Source organism: Orcinus orca, chromosome 1 (assembly GCF_937001465.1).
Source record: "Orcinus orca chromosome 1, mOrcOrc1.1, whole genome shotgun sequence".
NCBI classification, from domain to species: Eukaryota; Metazoa; Chordata; class Mammalia; order Artiodactyla; family Delphinidae; genus Orcinus; species Orcinus orca.
The window spans coordinates 180621631-180644672 of NC_064559.1; the positions used below are offsets into that span (position 1 = coordinate 180621631).

The 23042-nt window shown below is 41.4% G+C and overlaps 1 protein-coding gene across 2 annotated transcripts in view; it reads left to right on the forward strand.

The window, feature by feature from the left end:
- Positions 1-17278, forward strand: part of TRIT1 (tRNA isopentenyltransferase 1) — a 42784-nt gene extending 25506 nt beyond the window's left edge. Inside the window, exons 3-11 of one of the 2 annotated variants that reach the window (XM_004266406.3) lie at positions 3947-4045; positions 4754-4899; positions 7603-7745; positions 9769-9880; positions 10239-10351; positions 10605-10682; positions 13269-13378; positions 13696-13813; positions 16450-17278. In XM_004266406.3, the coding sequence (XP_004266454.1) occupies positions 3947-4045; positions 4754-4899; positions 7603-7745; positions 9769-9880; positions 10239-10351; positions 10605-10682; positions 13269-13378; positions 13696-13813; positions 16450-16619 (1089 nt within the window). In that variant the 3' untranslated portion in view covers positions 16620-17278. The remainder of the gene's footprint in view (positions 1-3946; positions 4046-4753; positions 4900-7602; positions 7746-9768; positions 9881-10238; positions 10352-10604; positions 10683-13268; positions 13379-13695; positions 13814-16449) is intronic. The other variant, XM_033422051.2, reaches the window with a different exon arrangement.
- The last annotated feature ends 5764 nt before the right edge of the window (positions 17279-23042 follow it).

A 23042-nucleotide genomic window follows, 5' to 3' on the forward strand; every position in this document is an offset into this window, starting at 1 on the left:
TTAGGAGCCAGAAAATCCATGTCCTAGTTTTAGAACTGCCTCGTCTGACCACAAAAATTTAATTGGGTAAGGCGTTTACCCCACTGAGCTTCACTTTCCCACCTTTAAATGGGGATAAGAAATTAATTTATAAATATAATGGAATTATAGTTAGAATTCCAAAGGGATTAGGAAAAAATAGTTCTGGGTAACACCAGGAAATTTTGGAAAAAAGAATAACATAAGGGGTGGGGGGCTGCCCTTATATTTTAATGTCCAAACTGCCTTTAATATCTGGACTGCTACATATTAAAACATATTGAAAATTCATAATAATTATAATAGCATGGAACTTACATAATACTAGACAAATTTATGGCACAGATTAGAAAAGTCAGATACAAATTCAAATGGATGTATATATTTAGCTTACGATCAAGGTGGCATTTCAAAGCAGTGGAGAAGGAATGTAGTAGTTAATAATTATTCCTGGAACAGTTAATTATTTTTGGAAAAAAAATCAGTTCCTTATTATATGGACATAAATTCCAGATGGATTTCAGAGTTAAGTAAATATGTATTTTTTTTAAACGAAACTGAAACAAATGGGATAACATATAATTGAGTAGTTATGTGATTTTAGAGTAGGGAAGGACTTTGTAGATCTAGTCTTTTTTTTTTTTTTAAGGATTTTTTAATTCAATTTTTCCTTTTTATTGTGTTAAAGTATACATAAAAATTACCATCTTAACCATTTATAAGTGTATAGTTCAGTAGTCTTAAATATATTCACATTGTTTTGCAGCCATCACTACCATCTATCTATGCCATAATAGTTTTTTTTGTTTTTTGGGTTTTTTTGAGGAAAATAGCTAGATTTGGATATGTTAGAATTAAGAATTTGTACTGGCAAGAAAGTATTTCAACCATTTCAATTCCTAGGTATCTACCCTAGAGAAGCCTTGCCACAAGTATACCAGGAGATAGGTGGTAGATCTAATTTTAACATTATTGCTCTTAACAGCAAAAACATATAAATACCCAGATTCCTACTTACAGAAGAATGTATGAAATGTGCTTTGTTCACATAAGTACTTTTTCAGCAGTGAAAATGAATAAGTTGCAGTTACATGCATCAGTCAATGGGGAAGAATCTCAGAAACAACATGAAATGCGGGAGATTATAGAAGGATACATACATGGTCATACCATTTATTATAAAAGTTAAAAAGCAAGCAAAGTTAACCAATATGTTGTTTAGGGTTTTATATACATCAGTAATAATGTAAAGAAAAGCAAGGGAATGATGAAAAACAAACAATACACAAAACAATTCAAGACAGTGGTTCCCTCAGAGAGGGGCAGTAAGGGGTTGTGATGGGAATTACTACATAGGAAGCTTCAAAAGAATTGATAATGTTCACTTTCTTACATTGGGTTCATGAGTATTTGTTTTATTTTTAGGCTTTATTATTTACATATGCTGCATATGTTCTTTTGTATGTACTGAATATTTTATAATTAAAAATAACCCAGCTCACTAGAAACAAAATTAAAAAACAGACTAGATGCGGCCAAAAAATAAAAAATTTGAAAACAACAACAAAAACAGACTATAAACCAGGGGAAAAATATCTGTAACATTAGTATACTTAACATATGAAGAACTCAAAAAATACTTAAAGAGCATGAGTAGTGATTCACAAAGGAAGAAATATAAATGGTGATAAACATGAAAAAGAGTTTACCATTGCTGTTAATCGAGGCCATGCAAATCAAAATAATGAGATAATATTTTTTTGCCTATCAAGTGGGCAGAGATTAAAACGCAGATAATAATTCTTGCCCTACCTGCTTTATAAGGCACTTGTGTCAGATGAAGTAATGTATATGAAAGCCCTTTGCACATTAAAACATATCACCAGGGTTCCTTGGTGGCGCAGTGGTTGAGAGTCCGCCTGCCGATGCAGGGGACGCGGGTTCGTGCCCCGGTCTGGGAAGATCCCACATGCCGCGGAGCGGCTAGGCCCGTGAGCCATGGCCGCTGGGCCTGCGCGTCTGGAGCCTGTGCTCCGCAACGGGAGAGGCCACAACAGTGAGAGGCCCACGTACCACAAAAAAAAAAAAAAAAAAAACAACATATCACCAAATGAACATTGTTGCTGTAAGACAGGTCAGTTGTTCAGAAACGACTGATGGAAAGTGGAGAGCTAATTAAAAGAGTTAAAGGACAGCAGCAACAGGGGATGACTTAATCAGATCACTTAGAGGATTGGAGATTTGTGAATTTAAGTAAGAACCTAGAATCAGAGTGTCAGAACTGAAAGTACCTTAAGAAGTATTCGATCAACCTTCTCGATTTGACAGGTGAGGGTAGTAGATACTGAGGCCCAGAGAGAAAGGTTTTTGCTTAGGATCACAGTTGTTTCATGGCTTGGGCAAACATGTTAAACCTTTTCCCACCAAATAACTCCTATCCCATCTCCCTCCCTCTTTTCCATCTCTCCCTTCTGGTATCTCCCCATTTCGCCTTCCCCTTTTATTTTCCTTGCTTCCTTTCCCTTTGTTAGTCAGATTATATATTTGAAGTTTTATTACAATTACTGTGTAATTGTATGTTTCTTATACTTAATTTATAGGGGGGGGATATAGAATTTGTTTCTCTTTTTAAAAAACGAATAGACACGTTTCTTCCTTATGCTCCTTGATTAGTAACATCTTTCTCCCCACCCTACCCCAACCTCTTATAGAGGACTTCTGTCAGAAAAGAGGTCATCTATCTCTACGCCCACAGACTGGCTGGCAAGGGGAAGAAGTGTGTAAATGAGTCTTTATCTGGGTTGAAAGTCTCTTTATCAGTTATTCTCAGAAGGAAAGCCCTTCTTAAAGCAGATAATTATCTGTTCAACAGAGATTCTAAAGAGAAAAATTCCAAGTAGCAGTGGTGTAAAAACAGTAATGACTAAATTGAGTGCTTACTCAGTTGAAAAAAATATTTCAGGCATTGTCTTAGGGATTTTATTTGCACTGTCACGTGTAATGCTCATAAGAACTCATGAGGGACTTCTGTGGTGACGCAGTGGTTAAGAATCCACCTGCCAATGCAGGCGACACAGGTTCAAGCCCTGGTCTGGGAAGATCCCACGTGCCTCGGAGCCGTGCGCCACAGCTACTGAGCCTGCGCTCTAGAGCCTGTGAGCCACAACTACTGAAGCCCATGAGCCTACAGCCCGTGCTCCACAACAAGAGAAGCCACTGCAATGAGAAGCCCGTGCACCACAACGAAGAGTAGCCCCCGATCACCACAACTAGAGAAAGCCCACGCGCAGCAATGGAGACCCAACACAGCCAAAAATAAATAAATTAATTAAATTAATTAAAAAAAAAAACTCATGAGGATTTTACAGGTGAGAAAACTGAAGCTCAGACAAGTTGAATGACTTGCTGAGTGTTGGAGCTGGTCATTGAAATCTATTTGTCTTCATAGCCTGTGCTTCCCAGTTCATCTGGTAGAGTCTCAAGTGGCTGAAATGTACACTACTGCTACAAAATGGTGAAGACTGAGTCTAAGAACTACGGCTTAGAGAAACCAGTTTGTAATTTGCCTTAGAAGGCAAAGTCACACAGTGGACATCATCTTGGTGGCTTCCTGAGCAGCTGACACTTAATTCTGTGAGAGTCCTTAGGCTTGTGCTTGTTAAGCTAATTTTGAATACTAAGCAAGCTTTGAGTTTTAGCAGCAAGGCCTAGAAAGTTCTCGAATTGGAAGGAATTACCATCATGCATCTGTCTCTGGTTTATGCAAGTCCCTCCAGAACTGATAGGAAATGATTCTGAGAACTCATGAGAAACAGTGAAGACTAGTATCAAAAATATGACGAATGTGGTTTCTTACTAATACCCTACTTCCAAGTGAGTCAGATTTTCTTCTTGATATTAATATTTTGATGTCTTTCTTAACATTCACATTGAAGATATATTTTCCCGAGATAAAATTCCTATTGTCGTGGGAGGAACCAATTATTACATTGAGGCTCTGCTCTGGAAAGTTCTTGTCAATGCTAAGGTATGTTTAGTTCACTTGTAATTCAATGAGGAAATGGGTTCTTCTTTCTTGCCCGCTAATTTTAATGGGAGGAAAGTTGACTTTTGCGTGTTTCTTATACTCAGCAACTGTACTAACTTTCCTACTTAATATTCTGAAGCAAATGTCCCCTCCATATGTGAAGTGTGCTTCTCCAGGCTGGCCTAAGGACAGGGGCTGTGTGTGGGAAAAATGCTCCTCTGTGGATTAATTAGCATCTCCATGTAAGTTAACAGTACGTTAGTCTGATTCAGCATTTCCTGGCTGAAACAATCTATATGTCAGGGAGATATCTGACACTAACCATTCTTACAGAGATGCTATTGCGTAGGGTGGGACTTTGCAAACTATAATGTGCTGGAAATTCTGGTCCACTCTTTGGTTATACTTGTTGAGAAGACTAGACTCCTGGATGTGTTAATATAGATGTGTTAGCCTGGGTAGCTTGTACTCCCTGAATACTTCCCTAGACACCTAGTCCTCTTTCCTCTTTGTTTACTGTGGCCTCACAGCACTACCATGGTGTATTGGAATTTTCTGTTTATGATCTGTCTCTCACTATATGGCAAGATCTTCTGATTCATCTCTATTCTGTGTTCCTGAACACTTAGTAAAGTGCCTGGCACATACAGTGTTTCAGTGTTTGTTGAATTTTTGAATTAAATTTACTACTAAACCTTCATTTAATAGCCCTGGGAGATGGGCACTGAGAAAGTGATTGACCAGAAAGTTGAGCTTGAAAAGGAGGATGGCCATGCGCTCCACAAACGCCTAAGCCAGGTGGACCCAGAAATGGCTGCCAAGCTGCACCCACATGACAAGCGCAAAGTGGCCAGGTAAGAAAGCCGGGAGCCAGCTGGCGCCAGGCCCCTTCAGCGTTAGAGGGCGGTCAGTTGTTAAGTGTGCCTGGTGAGACAGGTTTGGTAATAGCAGTTAGTGGAGATTGATGTGTTTTACCTCAGCAGGTTAGGAGGTTAGGAGGCCCAGAGTTATTGCCTCAGTCCAACTCCCTCAATAAATAGTTGCACCCTACTTTGTTGTTGTTACATTTAAAATGCATAATACAGTACAGTTTTTCCCTAGGGCCTATGTAATCTTGCTTCATTTTCTATTTGATCTTTGCTTTTATAACAGTTTTCATATACATTTTTTCTGGCATGCAGTCAGCTGACATTGTGATTTAGGTTTCATAATTGATTGTGCAATGCTGAGTTCTGCCCCAGCAGCTTGCCCAGTGGGAGACAGGTTTTATAAACTGTCTTATAGATCAGTTCACCTTTACACATGGAGACTTTCTTGAAGGGAAGAGAGAGATGACCTTATTAGTTCATTAACCATGTTTTGTTAGGTTGCTTTGAAATTGCAGCCTCGTGTGTTAGGTATACTTTTCTTTCTTCCTTCCTTCCTTCTTCCCTCCTTCCCTCCCTCCTTCCCTCTCTCCCTCCCTCCATCCCTCCTTCCCTTCCTTCCGTCCCTCCCTCCCTCCCTTCCTTCCTAAGATTAGATGGTTTATTTTTTCCTCCGTAAATATGCATCTTCATTGGCTCCGTATTCTGTTCACTTCTGACTGCATCTTCATTTTATCAGTCATTTAATCTATTTTTTTCTTCTAGTTTTATTGAGATATAATTGACATACAGCACTGTGTAAGTTTAAGGTGTACAGCATAATGATTTTCCTTATGTATATCATTAAATTATTACCACAATAAGTTTAGTGTACTTATTACATAGACACAAAATAAAAGAAAAAGATTTTTTCTTGTTATGAGAACTCTCAGGCCTCACTCTTAACTTTCATGTATAGTATACAGCAGTGTTAGTTATATTTATCATGTTGTACATTACATACCTAGTACTTATTTATCTTGTAACTGGGAGTTTGTACCTTTTGACTGCCTTCATCCAGTTCCCCCTTCCCCCACCCCCAGCCTCTGGTAACCACACATCTGATTTCTTTTTCTATGAGTTTGTTTGTTTGGAAGTATAATTGATCTAGAACACTATGTTGATTCCTAGTGCACAACATAGTGATTTGATATTTCTGTACATTACAAAGTGATCACCACTGAGGTGTACTTTTCTGTAGTGCCGGAAGCGATACCTTATCTGGCAGAGTAGAGGACCTACTATATGGATGGTTATACACATTAGATATTTATAGGAACATTTGGTATTGACAGGGGTTATGAAGTATTACACTCAAATGAGCATTCTAGATCGGTGTTTCTTAATCCTTTTCTATTATCCCCCCTGCCCCTGAAGCCTTTTTAGAAATTTTTTTCCTAATTGTGCTTCCCTCCCTCCCCTCAATGAAATTTTAATGCTGAAGAATAAGATTTTGGGAGAGCGCCACACATCATTGTAATATCTAAGGTTTTTTGGCTCCCTTGAGGGCAGTGTCACCCTGTTGATAATACATATTCTAGATAAATAAAGTTTATACTTTCCAGTATCCAAACACTTTATTTTTAAAGTTAAATAGAAATCTTCCAAAAACTTTTTGGAAAACTCAGGGACACTCTGATGAACATTCATTTTTGCATCGTTTTATGGTATGAGTCTAGAGCTTGGTTGTTACTATCTGCTCCTTTTATTAATCAGTTCTTATCATTTCTCCTTATTTTGCGACTTCTAAACTAGTAATGAGTTGAGAATGTGTTTTCGTAAGAACAGTAGGTTCTAAGCAAGAGCTCTAGAGTCTCTAAAAGAAGATTGGAGGACTTCTTTCATCTTTCTTTTAGTTTGAGGCTGTATTCTAGCCTCCAGATAAGTAAGATATCTATTACATTTTTCCTTCTTAGGTCCTCTCTGAGTGACCAGTGATAGGGAAAGACGAGGGGTCTCTACTCTTGTGTTAGGGTTTCAGGAAGTAGAATTGGATCAGGAAGGGAAAGATCACTTTCAAGCTGATAAGTTGCAATCACCCAGAGTGGTAGAGTATAGATTTGAGAGTTAAATTACCTAGTGCTGCATAACATAATAGATGCTGACAGAGTGGATAGTGGCTTAAGAATAAGTGTGTAGTTCTTTCTTTAGTGATCTTTGTGCTAGTAGAGTACTGAATTAGTCAGAAGCATTTTTCATTAATTTTAGACATACTTAAAAAGAAAGTTGATGAGCTGGATATACAGCATACTTTTGTACTGTGGGAAAGGCATTCCAGCGAGACTAGACTTGTTGGCTTATAGCAAAGTGTCCCAGACAAGCTTTTACTGCTTACCCGAAAGTGAATATGTCCTGTTCTCTTTGTGTAGTAGAAACCTGTTGTTTCTGAACCTGTTTAACTGATTTCAGAAAATTTTATATATGTTTAGAATAGTTTTATTTCTTTCTTTACCTAAAGTTTTCTTTAGAACGCTTTTCTGAGTAGCTATAGGTTTGCAGTAACCCCAGACCTTCGTGTGTTCAGGGGCTTATGCAGTGAAAATGACAGTGAGATATTCTATAATAAATAGCCTCTCCCCTGTTTCACTTGAGAAATAATATTTCCTAATGGTTGTTATGGGTGTGCCCACCCTCCCCTTTCAAATGACTTAGGAGCTTGCAAGTGTTTGAAGAAACAGGAATCTCTCATAGTGAATTTCTTCATCGTCAACATTCCGAGGAAGGTGGTGGTCCCCTTGGAGGCCCTCTGAAGTTCCCTAACCCGTGCATCCTCTGGCTTCATGCTGAACAGACAGGTAAAAGTCCTTTGGTGTCCTAGAGTTAATCTGAGACAGAGCTTATAGTAATACATTACTGTATATAAAATCTTCAGAGTAAATCAACTATACTTCAATAAAAAGTTGTTTTGAAAAAAAATGCTTTAGAACTCTGAGTGGCTCATAATAAGCACTAAACAAGTGTTAGCTATTCATTTTATTATCATGATCATTATTCATTGACTTAGTAAGACACAGTGCCATTATCTTTCTGGAAAGCAGGTAAAGGTAGCCCTGGCATTAGTATAACATGAGTTGAGTATAAGATTAGTATAGGGCTTCCCTGGTGGCGCAGTGGTTGAGAGTCTGCCTGCTGGTGCAGGGGACACGGGTTCGTGCCCCGGTCCGGGAAGATCCCATGTGCCGCGGAGCGGCTGGGCCCGTGAGCCATGGCTGCTGAGCCTGCGCGTCCGGAGCCTGTGCTCCACAATGGGAGAGGCCACAACAGTGAGAGGCCCGCGTACTGAAAAAAAAAAAAAAAAAAAGATTAGTATAAGATGAGGATGAGATAAGATGGGATGGGAAAGAGACTGCCATCCAGAGAAAATCCAAAGGAGAAAGAGAAGGAAGTCTCCTGTGGAAGGAGATCTGACTCTGGCTAAAGCCTGGATCACTGATTATTTTGGAATCAGTAGGCCTGAGAAGTGGGAATGATGGTTAGCTAGCTAACTGATAGTATTTCTTTTTGGTTTTTTGCTAATGCCCTGTGATAATAGTAACTTCTTTATGCAACAAATATAACAGCAAGCATTCAATGAACTGCCAAGTGTTCTACATAGTACTTGGATTTCAGAGATGAATGTAGACAGTAGCTGCCCTTAAGGAGCTTCCGGTCTAGTTGGGCAACAAATAACGAGGTAGATACTCTGTTGTGATAAACGCTGGGCTAGAAGGTGCTGTGGGGCCACAGAGAAGGGATGATGAGCATTTTCTGGGGACCAATTTGTAAAGGTAACTTATGAGCTAGGTCTAGAAAAATGAGATCGTTAGGGGAACAGGCGGTATAGTTTAGTGATTAAGAACATGTCTCTGAGCCAGACTGTCTGGATTCAAATTCCTGCTCCATCGTCTCTGGCTATGTGAGTTTTAAGGCAAGTTGGTTTACCTTTCTGTGTCCCACTTTTCTCTTCTATAAAATGGGGATGATAATAATAATACATATCTCATAGCTTCGTTGAGGATTAGATGAATTAATAATACATGCGAAGTGCTCAGAATGTGCCTGGCACGTGGTGAGTCCTCAATGAATGCAAACTTTCTAGGAAGGTAGAAAAAAAGGTTATTATCATTGTAAGCCAAGAAATAGCAATGGCAGAGATGTAGAAGAGCATAATTGAAATGGTGGAAATTTGTTAAATTAATCTCAGATTATATTATCTCAAACTTAAATTATAAGGTTATAGAAAAAGGTAATGTTTTAATAATGAATATTTTGTAAATAAAAACATGTGTTACAGTGCAGCATCCAACAGTGGTATCTGATTCATAATAAAGCTGTGTTTGCCCACCACATTGGAATGATTATCATCTCTCACTCTGCTCCTTTGTCTGGCTCAGTAGTTCAAGATATACTTAGGATGGCTTTGGTTTAAAGTTTTTCATTCCTATTTAAGGTGTCATCTGAGAGTTCTTAAATATGAAATAGCATAAAGTTAGAGTAACAAATATAATGGAAAAAAGTAAGAGTAAAACGGGGCTCTCAGCTGCCTCTAAAATAAACAATGGATATACATTCCATACAAGAATAAAATATTTGTTGTTCCTAGTAGCTGTAATTGTGTGCTCTTTGCATAAGAAGACATGCCTCATTCTGGCTGTTTTTATTGGAATTGCCGAGTTTTAAGTGTGACTAAATATAATTATGAATTATTGTATAATCTTTGGACTCTGAACCTTTTCTTCCATTTGAACAAATTCTCTTCTTTATGGCAGCCTATGCATTCATCATGTATAGTACACACCTTCGGCAGGCTTGCTGGTTGATGGGTTAATTTGATTCAAGTTCTAGATGAGCGCTTGGATAAGAGGGTGGATAACATGCTCGCCGCTGGGCTCTTGGATGAACTAAGAGATTTTCACAGACGCTATAATGAGAAGAAAATTGTGGAAAACAGGTGAGAATTTGGCTATTACTTTCACCTACTCTCCACCCCTTGCTTACGGTCAAAAGACCGTAAACATATAATACTGGCTTTGGATCTACTTGTTTGCTACCCTTCATCATTGGGAGGAGGTTTGGTGTACTTGTTACAGTTGCAATTTTCTAATCTCAGACATTCCCAGAAGTTAATTTTCAAGGGAAGTAACCTGGGAGCTGGTGGGGGAAGGTGGAGGAAGGATTTCAGAGGGTAGTAACTGCTAAGGATCTCAGTTTCCTCATCTATGAGATGAAATGGCTCAGCTAGATCATCTCCAGTGCCCTGCTAGGTTTCAGATTCAATGGCTCATCTGCTGATGCTCTCCTGTTCCCAGCCAGGACTATCAACATGGTATCTTCCAATCAATTGGCTTCAAGGAATTTCACGAGTACCTGATCACTGAGGGAAAGTGCACACCAGAGACTAGAAACCAGCTCCTAAAGAAAGGTGTGAATTCTCCATCTAACCTAGCCTTGGACATCCTTGGGTGACAGAGTGTCCTGCTGCTATGGCCTGAGAAGGAGCTGAGGCTAAAAGAGACCCAAACGGCCTTCAGCTCAGAATTGAGATTTTCACCTACCAAGTATCCACCAGTGTGCTGACGTGGCTAGTTTTCTCTAACGCTGGGCTGGATGGGCCTTCCTTTCAGCAGAGTGAGAAGTGGTTAGATAGAGGTTCTTATATCTACCTTGTCTTTCAGGTATTGAGGCTCTGAAACAAGTGACTAAGAGATATGCCCGGAAGCAAAACCGATGGATTAAAAACCGTTTTTTGAGCAGTAAGTGTCCTTGTTTTTCCTGATGCCTTGGGTCTGCTTTCGGTGGAACATAGATGTTCTCAGCTCACCCAGAAAGTGAACTTTAGTTTCTGGATCTGTTCTAAGATTTGGGACCTGACCTGGGGGGTTTTGCATAAGTGATTGTCCAGGGGTGTTTTCCTGTGATGCCTCAGAAAACAGTTCTTCCCCAGGAAGAATCTGCCTTAAGCCTTGAACACATGAGTGCTGGCTGCAGACAGGGAAGAACAAAATAGCAATACCTTCTTAGCGGAGTTGGTGCTCAGGGTTGTTTTTAGCTTCAGATTTTGTACCTGAAGAACAGTCAGATTTCCGTAGGGAGGCTTTCCTAATTAAAATGGTTTGGGGGCCAGATAAGTAGTATAAAAAGACAAAACTTTCACCAATTCTCCCAGCATCGCTTCTGTGTTCAGATACATAGTGCTTCAGGCAGCTGCAACTCTAACTTCAGTTGAACAGCACTTTTAAGGAAAAGGGAACGAAATTCTCATTCATTGGACCCTGTACTGCATCCTTAGCACTAAATTTGGTGTCATACATGTTACTGAGCCTTCAAGGTGGGTGGTATTCTTTTCTTTTTGCAGATAAGTAAATAGAGGCTTAGAGAAGTTAAATAACTTGCCAAAATTTCCCTAGCTAATAAGCAGTAGAGTACTGAATGCGGGCCAGACTCTGAAGTCCACGCTCAGCTTTACACCATGCTTCTTATTTCCTTTAGTTATAACTTTAGCTGGACAGCATTAGTATTGGGCCTCGGGTAAGAAATTGTGTGGTTATGAGCAAAAAGGAGATTATTTAAAGGAGATTAAGCATAAGTGAAACCCTAGTTTTATCTTTTGGGCCCTTTTTTAATATGCTTTTGAATCATCCCTGTTTACCTTTTGCCATTGGATTTCTGCTTTCAGTTACAGATACGCACAGCTGAGGTCTCACCCTCCTCTCAGTGCCTCTGAACAGAAACACCTTGGGCCATGTTGTTGACCCTTGGATCTCTCTCTCAGTTCTCACCCTCTGCTAGAGCTCTCCAGTGTAGTTCTCACACCAAGGGGCTTTTTACACTTTCTTCTACTTACCTTGCTTTCTCTGCATGTCCTTTTAGATAGAAGTCTTTGTGTCAGCTGAAACAAAGTTCCCTACTACAAATTTCTAATGCAGCTTCTCTTCTCCGCAGGGCTAACAATTAGTCTGTAACAAAAGATGGGTTTTTGGGATAATGATTTGGAACTTCTTCCTGTGGTAAAGCCACAATAACTCCCCCATCTCTGAGTCATGAGGGCTCGATGGCATCGTATGCCCAGTCCTCATTCATGTGTATGCCGGCGCAGTCCTGGTGCTAGGGTGAAAGGCACAGCTGCCCTGTAAATCAGGAGCCGTGTGTGATTGGCCAAGGGCTGGTCTGCTGGGGTAAGGTTCTGGCAAGAAGCCAGAGGGACTTCCCCACCCCAGCTTGGCCTTGGACCCAAGCCAGAAATAGCAGCTGGGAGCCGAGAACTTGTTGAAAGGTACTTAGACAGGGCACAGAAGCCCAACAAAGGACTTAGAGGGGAAAGGAAAATATAGAGTGGCCTGGAAACAGGTGCAGAGCTTAGCCAAGGCCAGGTGTGCTGTGGTGCTGCCTGCACCCTCCCAGTCTCACCTTTCCGTGTGGTGGCAGGTGCAGCCCAGTCCAGTTTATGAAGAATCTTATTTGTGGTTGGCACTATCAAAAGGCCAGCACCTGCCAGCCGTTGGCATTCTGAGGACTTTGATGTTTTTGTCCATGGGGCAATGCTCTTTGCCTTTAGGCAACTGACTTAACCTGGATGTGGAAGGCAATTTAGTGTATCCACATACTGGGGAAGCTACCAGCAGAGACTAAACGTAGTTGGCTCAGATGGATGAAATGCTTATAGCTATACTTGCGGCTACCTCCAGTCTTATCTCCCTTCAGAAGTATTCACCAAAGGGTATTTCTTGAATACTCCTCTAGATCTGTTTCTTAGAGACAGGGCTCAACTAGTTCAATTCCAAGGCTTTTTTCTAATTTTCAGATTCAGCAGCTCACTGGTTGATACTCTGCTGTTACCAGCCCATGATTATCAGTATGGTATTAATGAGTTTCGTGAATGCTAGACTGCTGAAGGGATGTATACAAACCTGAGACTAAAGAAAGCTGTGAACTCTTTTGCCACAGAATGACATCACTGTAAGATGATATGGACCTTAGAACAGGCACTCACTTCAAGCTGCTAATTGCCTCCTGTCACGTGCTACCTTTATATTGTAGCCCATACAGTGGTCACTAGAGCTGTTACTCTATATTGTTTTCCTGACTGATCTGGAAGATCCTACACCTGAGACTCTGGATTATACAGCTAGACTTATTGGCTGCAGACCAGTCAACCTTCTGGGTCTTTCTTGGATTGTGTGTAGCTGTTTGGTTCATGTTTCTGGTTAGATTGAATGGCATGGTCAGAATGTTTATTTCTTTGACCCCATATGTTTCCCTTGAGGATTTTGGAGTCCTAGGAGCAGAATAGATTGGGTCTTGGAGGCTGACCTCTCACAGCTTTTCTTTGTCATCATTAGGACCTGGTCCCAGTGTTCCCCCAGTATATGGCCTAGAAGTGTCTGACGTCTCGAAGTGGGAAGAGTCTGTTCTTGAACCTGCTCTTGAAATTGTGCGAAGTTTCATCCAGGTGACTATTAATCATGGTACTGTCTATTGTCTGGTTTTCACAAAGCTTTCCTTTGCTGACACCTTTGTTGCTATTCTGGGAACCAAGCATTCTTTTCCTTGGAATAGAGCAGAAGGCTGCTTTTAAATCCCTGGAGGCTGCATTTCTACTTTCACTTTCAGAAAGGTTGTTGTTAAAATCTCTTCACAGCCCACCTGCTCTCTGGGATGAGAAAAAGGAATCTTGGGAAAATCTCACTCCTCTTAATATCAGAGTATAATATCCAAATCTCTTTGAATCAAATGCTTCTCCCCCATCCCTGCCTTTTTTTTTTTCAGGGCCACAAGCCTGCAGCTACTCCAGTAAAGATGCCAAGCAGTGAAACTGAGAACAAGAGAAGTTATCACATGTGTGACCTCTGTGATCGAATCATCATTGGGGACCGTGAATGGGCAGGTAGAGTCTAGGATAGAGAAATCTGTAAGGGTGGGTCACACTGACTTCGTGAAAAATTTAAGGTCTTTGGTAGGTTGAATGCTGGAGTCTGCTTGTTTGTAAAAAAAAAAAAAAAAAAAATGACCAGATTCCTCTAACAGCCTTTGTTCAAATTTCATGGAGAGGCCTTCTCAAACGGGAGAGTTATCTCTGTATTCTCAATTTCAAAGGAAGATCATATGCCCTCTAGCTTCAGCTAGAGTAGATATTTTACTGAGAGGTCTGCAGTTAACTTGCCAGAGCTCCTTTGACTTTCATGATCCTGCCTGAGTAGTTTCTTGGTCTCATGTTTAGACCTCAGTGGGGGTGAGGTAGGATTGTAAGGGAAGCCAGGCAACTCACCCAAGAGGCCAAAGGAGCAGAAACAGCTGGGAGGGAACAGGAAGTGCAGTTACTCCTCCTGAGTACATTCTTCAAAAGTGGTGTCTCTCCAGTAACTTTTAAGGTAATACGTTGAAATGGTGTTGGTTGCAAAAACTGTGATGAAAAGTGTTAAGGGAAACTGTGTGAAAGCAAGACGGTTAGACACGCCGAAAGACGGTGGTCAAAGGGTACTGTCTTCTTCATAAGGCGCTCCTGACCAACCCAGGAACAGCCCCGCACCGAGGTTCTAGTTCCCCGTTTCAGAGCCTGGATCTGTCTTTGCCATAGAGTCACATTGCACTCCCCTGTCGGATTTCTGCAGTAATCCAGCAAAGCTCAAAAGGGCCTTAGCCTCTAAGCCTTGAATTTACATTGTATTTAGAAACTTGTTGAAGGCTCACTCCTTTTAGGCACAAGCGGGGCTTGTATTTTACCCAGCGGCTGGAATCCCGTTCAGAGTACTGCTTTGCATGGCATTCTCATAGAAGTGGATTTTTCCCCCCATACCAACCAATAGAACGATTAGTTCTATTAACTGTTAACGCTGGCAAAATGAACTGCATTGTCAGAGACTGGGGATGGCTGTGATTGCCCAAGCAGCAGAAGAAGCCTCAATTATCGTTGGTTCATAATGATGAAAGGGGAAGAGAAAGAGAGTGTCTGATTGTTTTTTCTAAAGGAAACTTAGTGGTTTGATTTGTCGAATGTCCTTCAGGGATTGCCACAGAGAAGCAACATTTGTGAGCCTTTGTGAGCATAGCTTGTGTAAGCCCTTCTATAGTGCCATCTGTCAAGTCCTTGCTCTCCCATCTCCTGCTGCCATGGAGAGTCAGTCCAGAAGGCCACTTTTTGCCGTAGGCTCTAGCTGGAGACAAAACTGACTTTTTCCCTCAAGTAAACTTTTCCTTGACTTCTAACCTCTTCCTTACCTACTTTTGCTTCCAAATCCCTAAAAATGATGTTTTAAGTAAGTATAAAAGAACTTAATCTCGTTGTCTATCTTTATAGGTGTTTCCAGATAAGATTTCCTTGAAAAAGAACAGGATGGTAAAAAGGAGCTTGTGTGAGTTAGTCAGAAGCTGAGAACTGTCTTTAGGGTGAGAGGTCAGAAATTGATATCAGCCAATAGTAGCTTTTCAGCTTTACTGCTTCTGTGGATCCGTGAAAGGGATCATCAGAAAAGAATACTTGCTGTGATCTCTCTGGTGCATTGTGTGCTGGAGAATGCGAGTATCTGGGTTAGTCATTCAGATGGCTTATCTGACCCAGGCATAGGGATGTCACATCAGGAGGGGCAACCTGAGCGAGCTGGTTAAGAAGAGCGAAGGGCGGCTCTGGGTACCGTAGGCCTGAGCCATCTGTCCTGCAATACAGATTAGAATTTGGATTTGTAACTTATTTATTTATTTATGTATTTATGGCTGCATTGGGTCTTCGTTGCTGCGTGCAGGGTTTTCTCTAGTTGCGGCGAGCGGGGGCTCCTCTTCGTTGCGGTGTGCAGGCTTCTCATTGCTTCTTTTGTTGCGGAGTACGGGCTCTAGGCGCACGGGCTTCAGTAGTTGTGGCATGCAGGCTCAGCAGTTGTGGCGCATGGGCTTAGTTGCTCCGCGGCCTGTGGGATCTTCCCGGACCAGGGCTCGAACCCATGTCCCCTGCACTGGCAGGCGGATTCTTAACCACTGGGCCACCAGGGAAGCCCTGGATTTGTAACTTTTGAGATGTGTGAGTTGAAATGTATCTGTAACAGGCAGCCCTATATGGGAAAATTGAGTCTGGAGCCCTATTCTGGAAAACTGACTCGCGTTTTGAGCTACAGGTAATCCGAGGAGCTTACCTGCTGTGTGACCTTGGACACAATGTAAGACCTCTGAAATCCGTCTCCTCCTGTATAAAATGAGCTGAATAATACTGTCCCGCAAGATTGTTGTGTGGATTTAGTGATGTAAAGCCCCCAGCAGGTATACGTGATATGTATAGGTATATACACATACGTGATATGTGATATACATATACATATACATATACGTATACGTATACATATACGTGATATGTGCAGGTATAGTTTGCTAGCTAGCTGGCCATATGACTTATTCTTCTCTTAAAAATGCTAAGCAGCTGTACCAGTACATGTGTTGATCCCGTTATTGTTAAAGAAAAGGATTGTATAGTTAATTTTGTATGCTTCCAGGATTAGTTGTAGAAAATCCTAATTTTTTTTGTTTGTTTTACCTTAGCACACATGAAATCCAAGTCCCACTTGCACCAACTGAAGAAAAGAAGAAGGTTGGACTCAGATGCCATCACTACCATAGAAAGTCAGAGTATTTCCCCAGACCATGATAAAGAGCTTAAAGAAAAGGGATCCCTAGGGCAGAATGATGAAGAGCTGAAATCCAGCGTTTAAGGGACTTGTCCAGTGGCCTTTGCAAAGGTGGCAGGGGTCCAGTTCTTTCATTCAGTGGTGTGGTTTTATTTATTTATTTTTTTATTTCTTTTCTTTTTTTTTTTTTTTAGTGGTGTGGTTTTAACCTCTCATGTTCTCTGTCATGGAAACAACAGGCCTTGTTAGCTCCTGTGTGGCTGATATGTCTGGTCTGGTAATGAGTTTGGGAAGGGCTTTTTTTTTCTTTTAACCTTAAAGTTTCTATTTTTGAAAGAGGCACAGATTGCACTTTTTTACATTTGATCTTTTTGGTGATGAATACTGGGATTTACTGTATCCCTTAAAAAAAAGTTTTATGTCCTTGACTCTGGCTGGAAATATCTAATTTCCGGACACTTGTATAGATGATTGAGTTATTGTGAGCCACAACTCAAGAGTTCTGAATTTGGGTGAATGGCAGTAAAGGAGCAGCCCCAGTGAGATAATTAAGTGAACCAAACCAGTTTTTGGAATTCCATCGAGACGGAGAGAATCAGACTGAAGTGGTTGTGACATGGAACTTGAAAACTGAAGACTGACATTTGTTGAGCTCCTCCTGTGTGATAATCACTGCTATCTTTCTATTGAGTTAGGAGACTATATTTTTATTGAAAGTTAAATAAAGAAAAAGTTTGCAAGAACCTCTCTCGTCCTTAAAAAGATGTTTATGTTCATGTCTAACTTACATACAGTATGCTTTGTTTTCAACATGAGAGCTTTTTCTCAAAGTCGATGTTCTTAATATGCTATCTATTTGTTTATTTAGCACATGGTTATTGAGCACTTACTATATTCCTGGAAAACATCTGGAGAGGATCTTTCTTTTTATTGGAGATTTGTTATCTCCAGTTGAAGCTCTCTTATTGGAGTGACCTGAGCTACCAACAACGTGAGTATACATATATATGAATATAACATAAGATTAAACATTTTTAAGTTTGCAGTTCAGCAGCGTTTATGTTGTGCAACCAAAACTTTTTCATCACCCCAAACAGAAACTCTGCACCCATTAAGCAGTAACTCCTCACTCAAGCAGTATTTTATTTGTTCTGAATCTACTATATGAGAGGCCCTAGAGTAGGCTAGAGGGGTACAGAGATACAATGAAATGTGGTCCTTGCTTTCAGGGAGCTTGTAAATATCTTATATATACACAGACAACAAATTTAGGTAAGAGACTATCAAAGACCGTAAGAGCTGTATAGAATTTCACTTTGGAGGGAAGAGGGGAGGGATCATAGAAGAAGGCGCATTTCTGCGGGACCTGAAAAAGCAGTTCTTTGTGAATGTATGTGAGCTAGCTATGCAAGTTTTATTTTTTCACTAGATTTTTTTACATAGTTCAATTTTCAAAAATCAAAATAATATAAAAAGACAAAGACGTTCATTGAGAAATCTCACTCCTACCTCCATCCCCTTCTCCTCCCATAGATAACCACTTATTAGTTTTTTTACATACCTCTCAAGTGTTTTTTTAAGTATCAATAAATATGAACAAATACAAATATATATTCTTATTTCTTCCCCTTACCCAAAAGATAACAAAGAGCACATACTGTCTTTATCCGTTACCTTACCTGTTGACAGTACCTGGGTGTGCATGGGTTTCCCCTGCCTCCTCTGGTAGGTCTCCTGTTTCTGTTCTTTACCACCCTCCCGAGGGTCCCCCAGTTGAGCACAGGCCATAAGCATACTGAACTTCATTCAGATGCCAGGATTAGGCCAAAACCAGCCTCTGAGGAAATCTTAAGCTATGGCCAGCCCTTTCATTCAGCCAGCAGATATTTTAGAACTTACTATGTGCCAGGTGCTGTGCTGGACTCTGGGAATTCAATGATCAAAAAAGTCCACATTGATCAAATAATTACAGCTGTAGTAAGGGCTATAAAGAAAGGACACTCGCGGTGAGTGCAGGTAAGCCACAGTCCTGCCCCTGCTTGGTGTGTGGGAGTGTGTGGGGGTGGGGAGGTGTGTGTCGAGGTGCATGGTGTGACACAGCAGGATGCTGGGGCAGGAGTCTGAAGCCAAGACTGCACGTGGTACCCCGTGATCTGGAAAGCTGGGCTTCTCAACTTGACTTCAGTGGCTTCTCCTCCCCCAGTCTGTGGGATATCCTGGCCCCCTTGAGTTTTATTGAGACTTACCCATGTTAACGGATTTGAATCTCAAGAATAAATGTATTCTTTGGTCAGAGAAGAAATTGTCATTGAATCCACGTCATCTTATTCTTTAGATTAAATGTGTCATTTTCCCAATCAGTTTATTAACCACTTCAGGAGCTAATGGGGTGGGAAGCGGCATCTTCCCACTGGAAGTGGAGGTGAATACTTATTGTGAGCCAAGGGGGACCAAGCAGTTTATATACATTAGCTTCTCATACAGCCCTGGGAAAGAGACGCTGTTTCTATACATGTTTACCAATGGAGAAACGGGCTCAGCAGAGGCACCCAGCTAGTAAGTGGCAAAGCCGGAATTGAGGCGAGGCCACAGAATTAAGAGTTCAAGCTGTTGAGCCCTGTGTTAAGGTGGCTGGTTTTAAGGAGGAACATTAGTCTCTGAAATGCTCTTCACACAAGTTGCTAACTATGTTTTAAAGCTTAAAAAAAAGTTTCAGTGGAGAAGCAGGAAAAACTAGTTTTAATAATCCTTCCTTAAAAACCTTTAATCCGTCCTCTGAAATACCTGGAGCAGTAACTTCTCGTTGAACTGACTTACTGCTATCTCTCTGGCAGTTGGAAATCAGGGATTTCTTGAAAAAGAAGAATCAAAGTGCCCAATATTTAACTACGTTTAAGGCACTGTGGTTGTGCCTGCTACCCCTGTTCTTAGACTCAGCAGGATGGAATTCCTTTACCAGCAGCAGAGGGCCTGAGGAAGGCAGGACCCTCACTAGGACTCTCCTTGGTGCCCTGGCCTGAGGCACTGCCTTGAGGTAGATGTCCCCTGTCTGCCTGCTGCCCTCTGAATGACTTTGCTGTTGTACGTAGGGAAGGGAGTAGCTCTGTCTAATGATTTTCCTATATGTAGAGATGAAAGGCTCCTTAGCACCTTGTATGGATGGGGAAACTGAGGCCCAAAACATGGATGTTCCACAGCCACAGAGCAAGTTGTGACAAAGCCAGAACAAGCCTGAGGTCTCCTCTCTCACTCAACTGCCCAATCTCATACCAAATCTCATTTGAGAGCAGGAAGGGGCCAGCTTTGGGCATTTTGTTCAGCCTGGAGTGAGGATAAGGAATGCCATTTTGTACCATCTTGCCTCAGATAATCCCTAGACCAGCAGAGCCTTTCAGCGCAGGTACCCAGTCTCCAGTCCATGGCGGTGCTATCTAAATGGCTTTGGCGGTTAATTCCAGCACTCAGCAAGCTATTAGGTCCATCTACCTCTGTCCGTAAAAACCTTTTCCCCTCAGTTTTATTGAGAGATAATTGACAGATAAAGCAGAAATCTTGACTAGACTTTAGACACTTCTTGTAGTTCAGACAATGCTGTTTTAAGTAGGTAGGAAATACTTTGACTCCAGAAAGAGAGGTGGATTCTTAGTCTTTAAAATACTTTGCTTGTTTTTTAGGGCTCAGCAAAAGAACATTTCATCTATAGTCAAGGTACATGGTTTGAGCCTTTGTAATTCTCAGCAATTATTTATGTTCTTAGCCTCAATCCCACATTCTACAAAGAAGATTTTTCTGCTTAAAACACTCAGCACAACATTAAAACAACAACAATAAAAACACACAGAAAAAAAAACACTAGAAAGTAAGCTTTTATGAATGCAGTAACCTGTCTCTATATCCCCAGCATCTAGAAAGGCAAATATTTGTTGAATTAGTTGCGTGAAAGCCTCACAGTTAAGTGGATTTCTGCATAAATAATCTGCTTTAATTGTTAAATAGCCTTTAACTAAGATGAAGAAATCTTGGGATAGTAGCCACAGGAAGGAATTTCATTATTTGATTATCACCTACTTGGGTGGTTAGGGCTGTTTTCTGAAAAGATGGCTAACGGGTCATTGGTAAAGCTATTTTGAATACGTACAAAGGACGCTGCCTGGTTGTATTAGTTAGGGTAAAAGGCTAAGCTGCTGTAACAAAGAGACTCAACAATACAGTGGCTTAAAGAACAAAGAAGTTTGTTTCCTCCTCACATAACAACTCTGAGGGGAGTTAACATTTCCGAAGTGAGCGGTCCAGGTCAGTGGGGCAGCTCCACTCTAAGCGGTCATTCAGGGACACAGATTCCCTGTATCATGTTGCCTCTCCACCCTCTGGGGGGCATTGTCAACACCTGCCTGGTTAAAGTTGGCTCATCTCTGGTTCCAGCCAGTGGGAAGGCGGCAAAGCGTGGAGCAGGCACGCCAGATGCCTTAAGGCCTGGACCCTGCAGTGGCACACATACTTTTGCTCACTTAATTTTGGCAAGAACTTAGTTACGTGGCCACACCTAACCTGCAAGGGCCGCTGAGAAATGTAGTCAAGCCAAGAAAGAATGGGAGAACAGATTTTGGTGGGCAACTTGGAGTCTCCACTAAATTAGTCTCATGGAAAGAACACTGGTTTAACTAATTAGCTCTGCTAGCTCGCTAGGGGCAAATCTCTCTATTTCCCCATCTGTGAAATTAGTGAGTTGTATGAGCTGACCTGAAATATTTCAAAAAGTAAAGCTTGACAAAATCTTGGCTGCTGAGATTTTAAGATGAGAATTAAAAATCGTTACAGTGAACATGAGACTGAGTGAGCCTTGGGGCCAATGGCTAATGCTCTGAAGATGGTGGAAAGGAAAGATGGAAGGTATTTTGGTGGTATTGCAGAATACCTGAACTAAGGGCTGTAACCATCTACCTCCAGACTTCTTTTGATGTGGGGGAAAAAAAAAGAAACTGCTATTTGTACCTGCAGCTGAAGGCTTTCCTGTCTAATATGCTGTCTGTGCGGCCCTGGGAAGGTTGTTCAAGCAGCCTGAATTTCCTCGTATATAAAATGGAGTTATTACCTCCATTCCAGGGGACATTGTAAGGATTAAATGACGTCCTTCTGAAAGCAGCATAGTGTTTGGCACTGCAGTGGCTAGTAAGTGGTAGGTATAAATTGGATTTATTTGCTTCATTGGGGAAAAAATTATTAATGTTACTAAAGTGTTGGTTTATAGTGTGGTGTCAGTTCCCAGAAGTTATCAGGGCAAGCTCTGACTCAAAACTGACTGGTTTGGTGGTCCACAGGGCTACTGGCTAAAAATGGGGCTACTGGCTAAAAATTGGGCCTCAGGCTTTATCTGTCATCCAACCAGGCTTCAGCTGTTAGTCGTTACTGTTGGTTTTTTTTTGTTTTTTGTTTTTTTGGCGGTACGCGGGCCTCTCACTGTTGTGGCCTCTCCCGTTGCGGAGCACAGGCTCCGGACGCGCAGGCTCAGCGGCCGTGGCTCACGGGCCCAGCCGCTCCGCGGCATGTGGGATCTTCCCGGACCGGCGCACGAACCCGTGTCCCCTGCATCGGCAGGCGGACTCTCAACCACTGCGCCACCAGGGAAGCCCTGTTGTTGTTTTTTAATGCATATGATTTCTTCATGAGTTAGCTCATTTGCTCAAACAGTCTCATTCACCTGAAATGCCCTTTCCCCTACTCTTCACTTAGTGAACTCCTGCATATCCTTCAAGGCCCAGATCTGATGTCCTCTCCTTAGACAAAGCTTCCTTGGCTCCTTAGGGAGGTTTAGTTTTTCCTTCCTACGTGTTCCCATAGCAGTTTACTACATAATAGTAGCATATGGTACTACGTGCCAGGCATGTTCTAAGTAGTTTACATATAATTCATTTAGTCCTTACATCATCATTGTTGTTATTAGCTCTGTTTTTCGGTTGAAGAAACCGAGTAGAAGAGTTAAGTGATTTTCTGGAGGGCAAGCTGAGGTTTGAAACCAGGTGGGTGGCTCCAAAGTCTGTGTTCTTAGCCACCATATTCTTTTCCCTCCTCATTACTCTGCTACAGCACATATCACCTGTAACTATCTCATGCTCTCGTTGGAGAGTAAGTCCTGCCATGACGTGAGTCCTATCTTAAGGCAAATGTGAGGCACACAGTGGGTACCCAATAGATGCTAAGGCTGGTTTAGACAGGACATGACTCCATGTCTAAATGTAAACATGGCTACTCTTCATTGGGTGTTTTGCTGTGTGTCAGGCATTTTGTGTTAAGTACATGCATACCTTATAATGATTTCTTTAAACGGACAAGGAAATTTATTATTCCCATTTTATAAACAGGCATATATATACAGAGAGCTTAATGATAGTTGGCACAGAGTAGACATGCAAATATTTGCTGAGGACTAGAGAGAAAGTCCTGTGAGGACAGGAATTTTTGTCCACTGTTAACTGCTTTATCCCTGGCACCTACAAGGGGCCTGCTGCT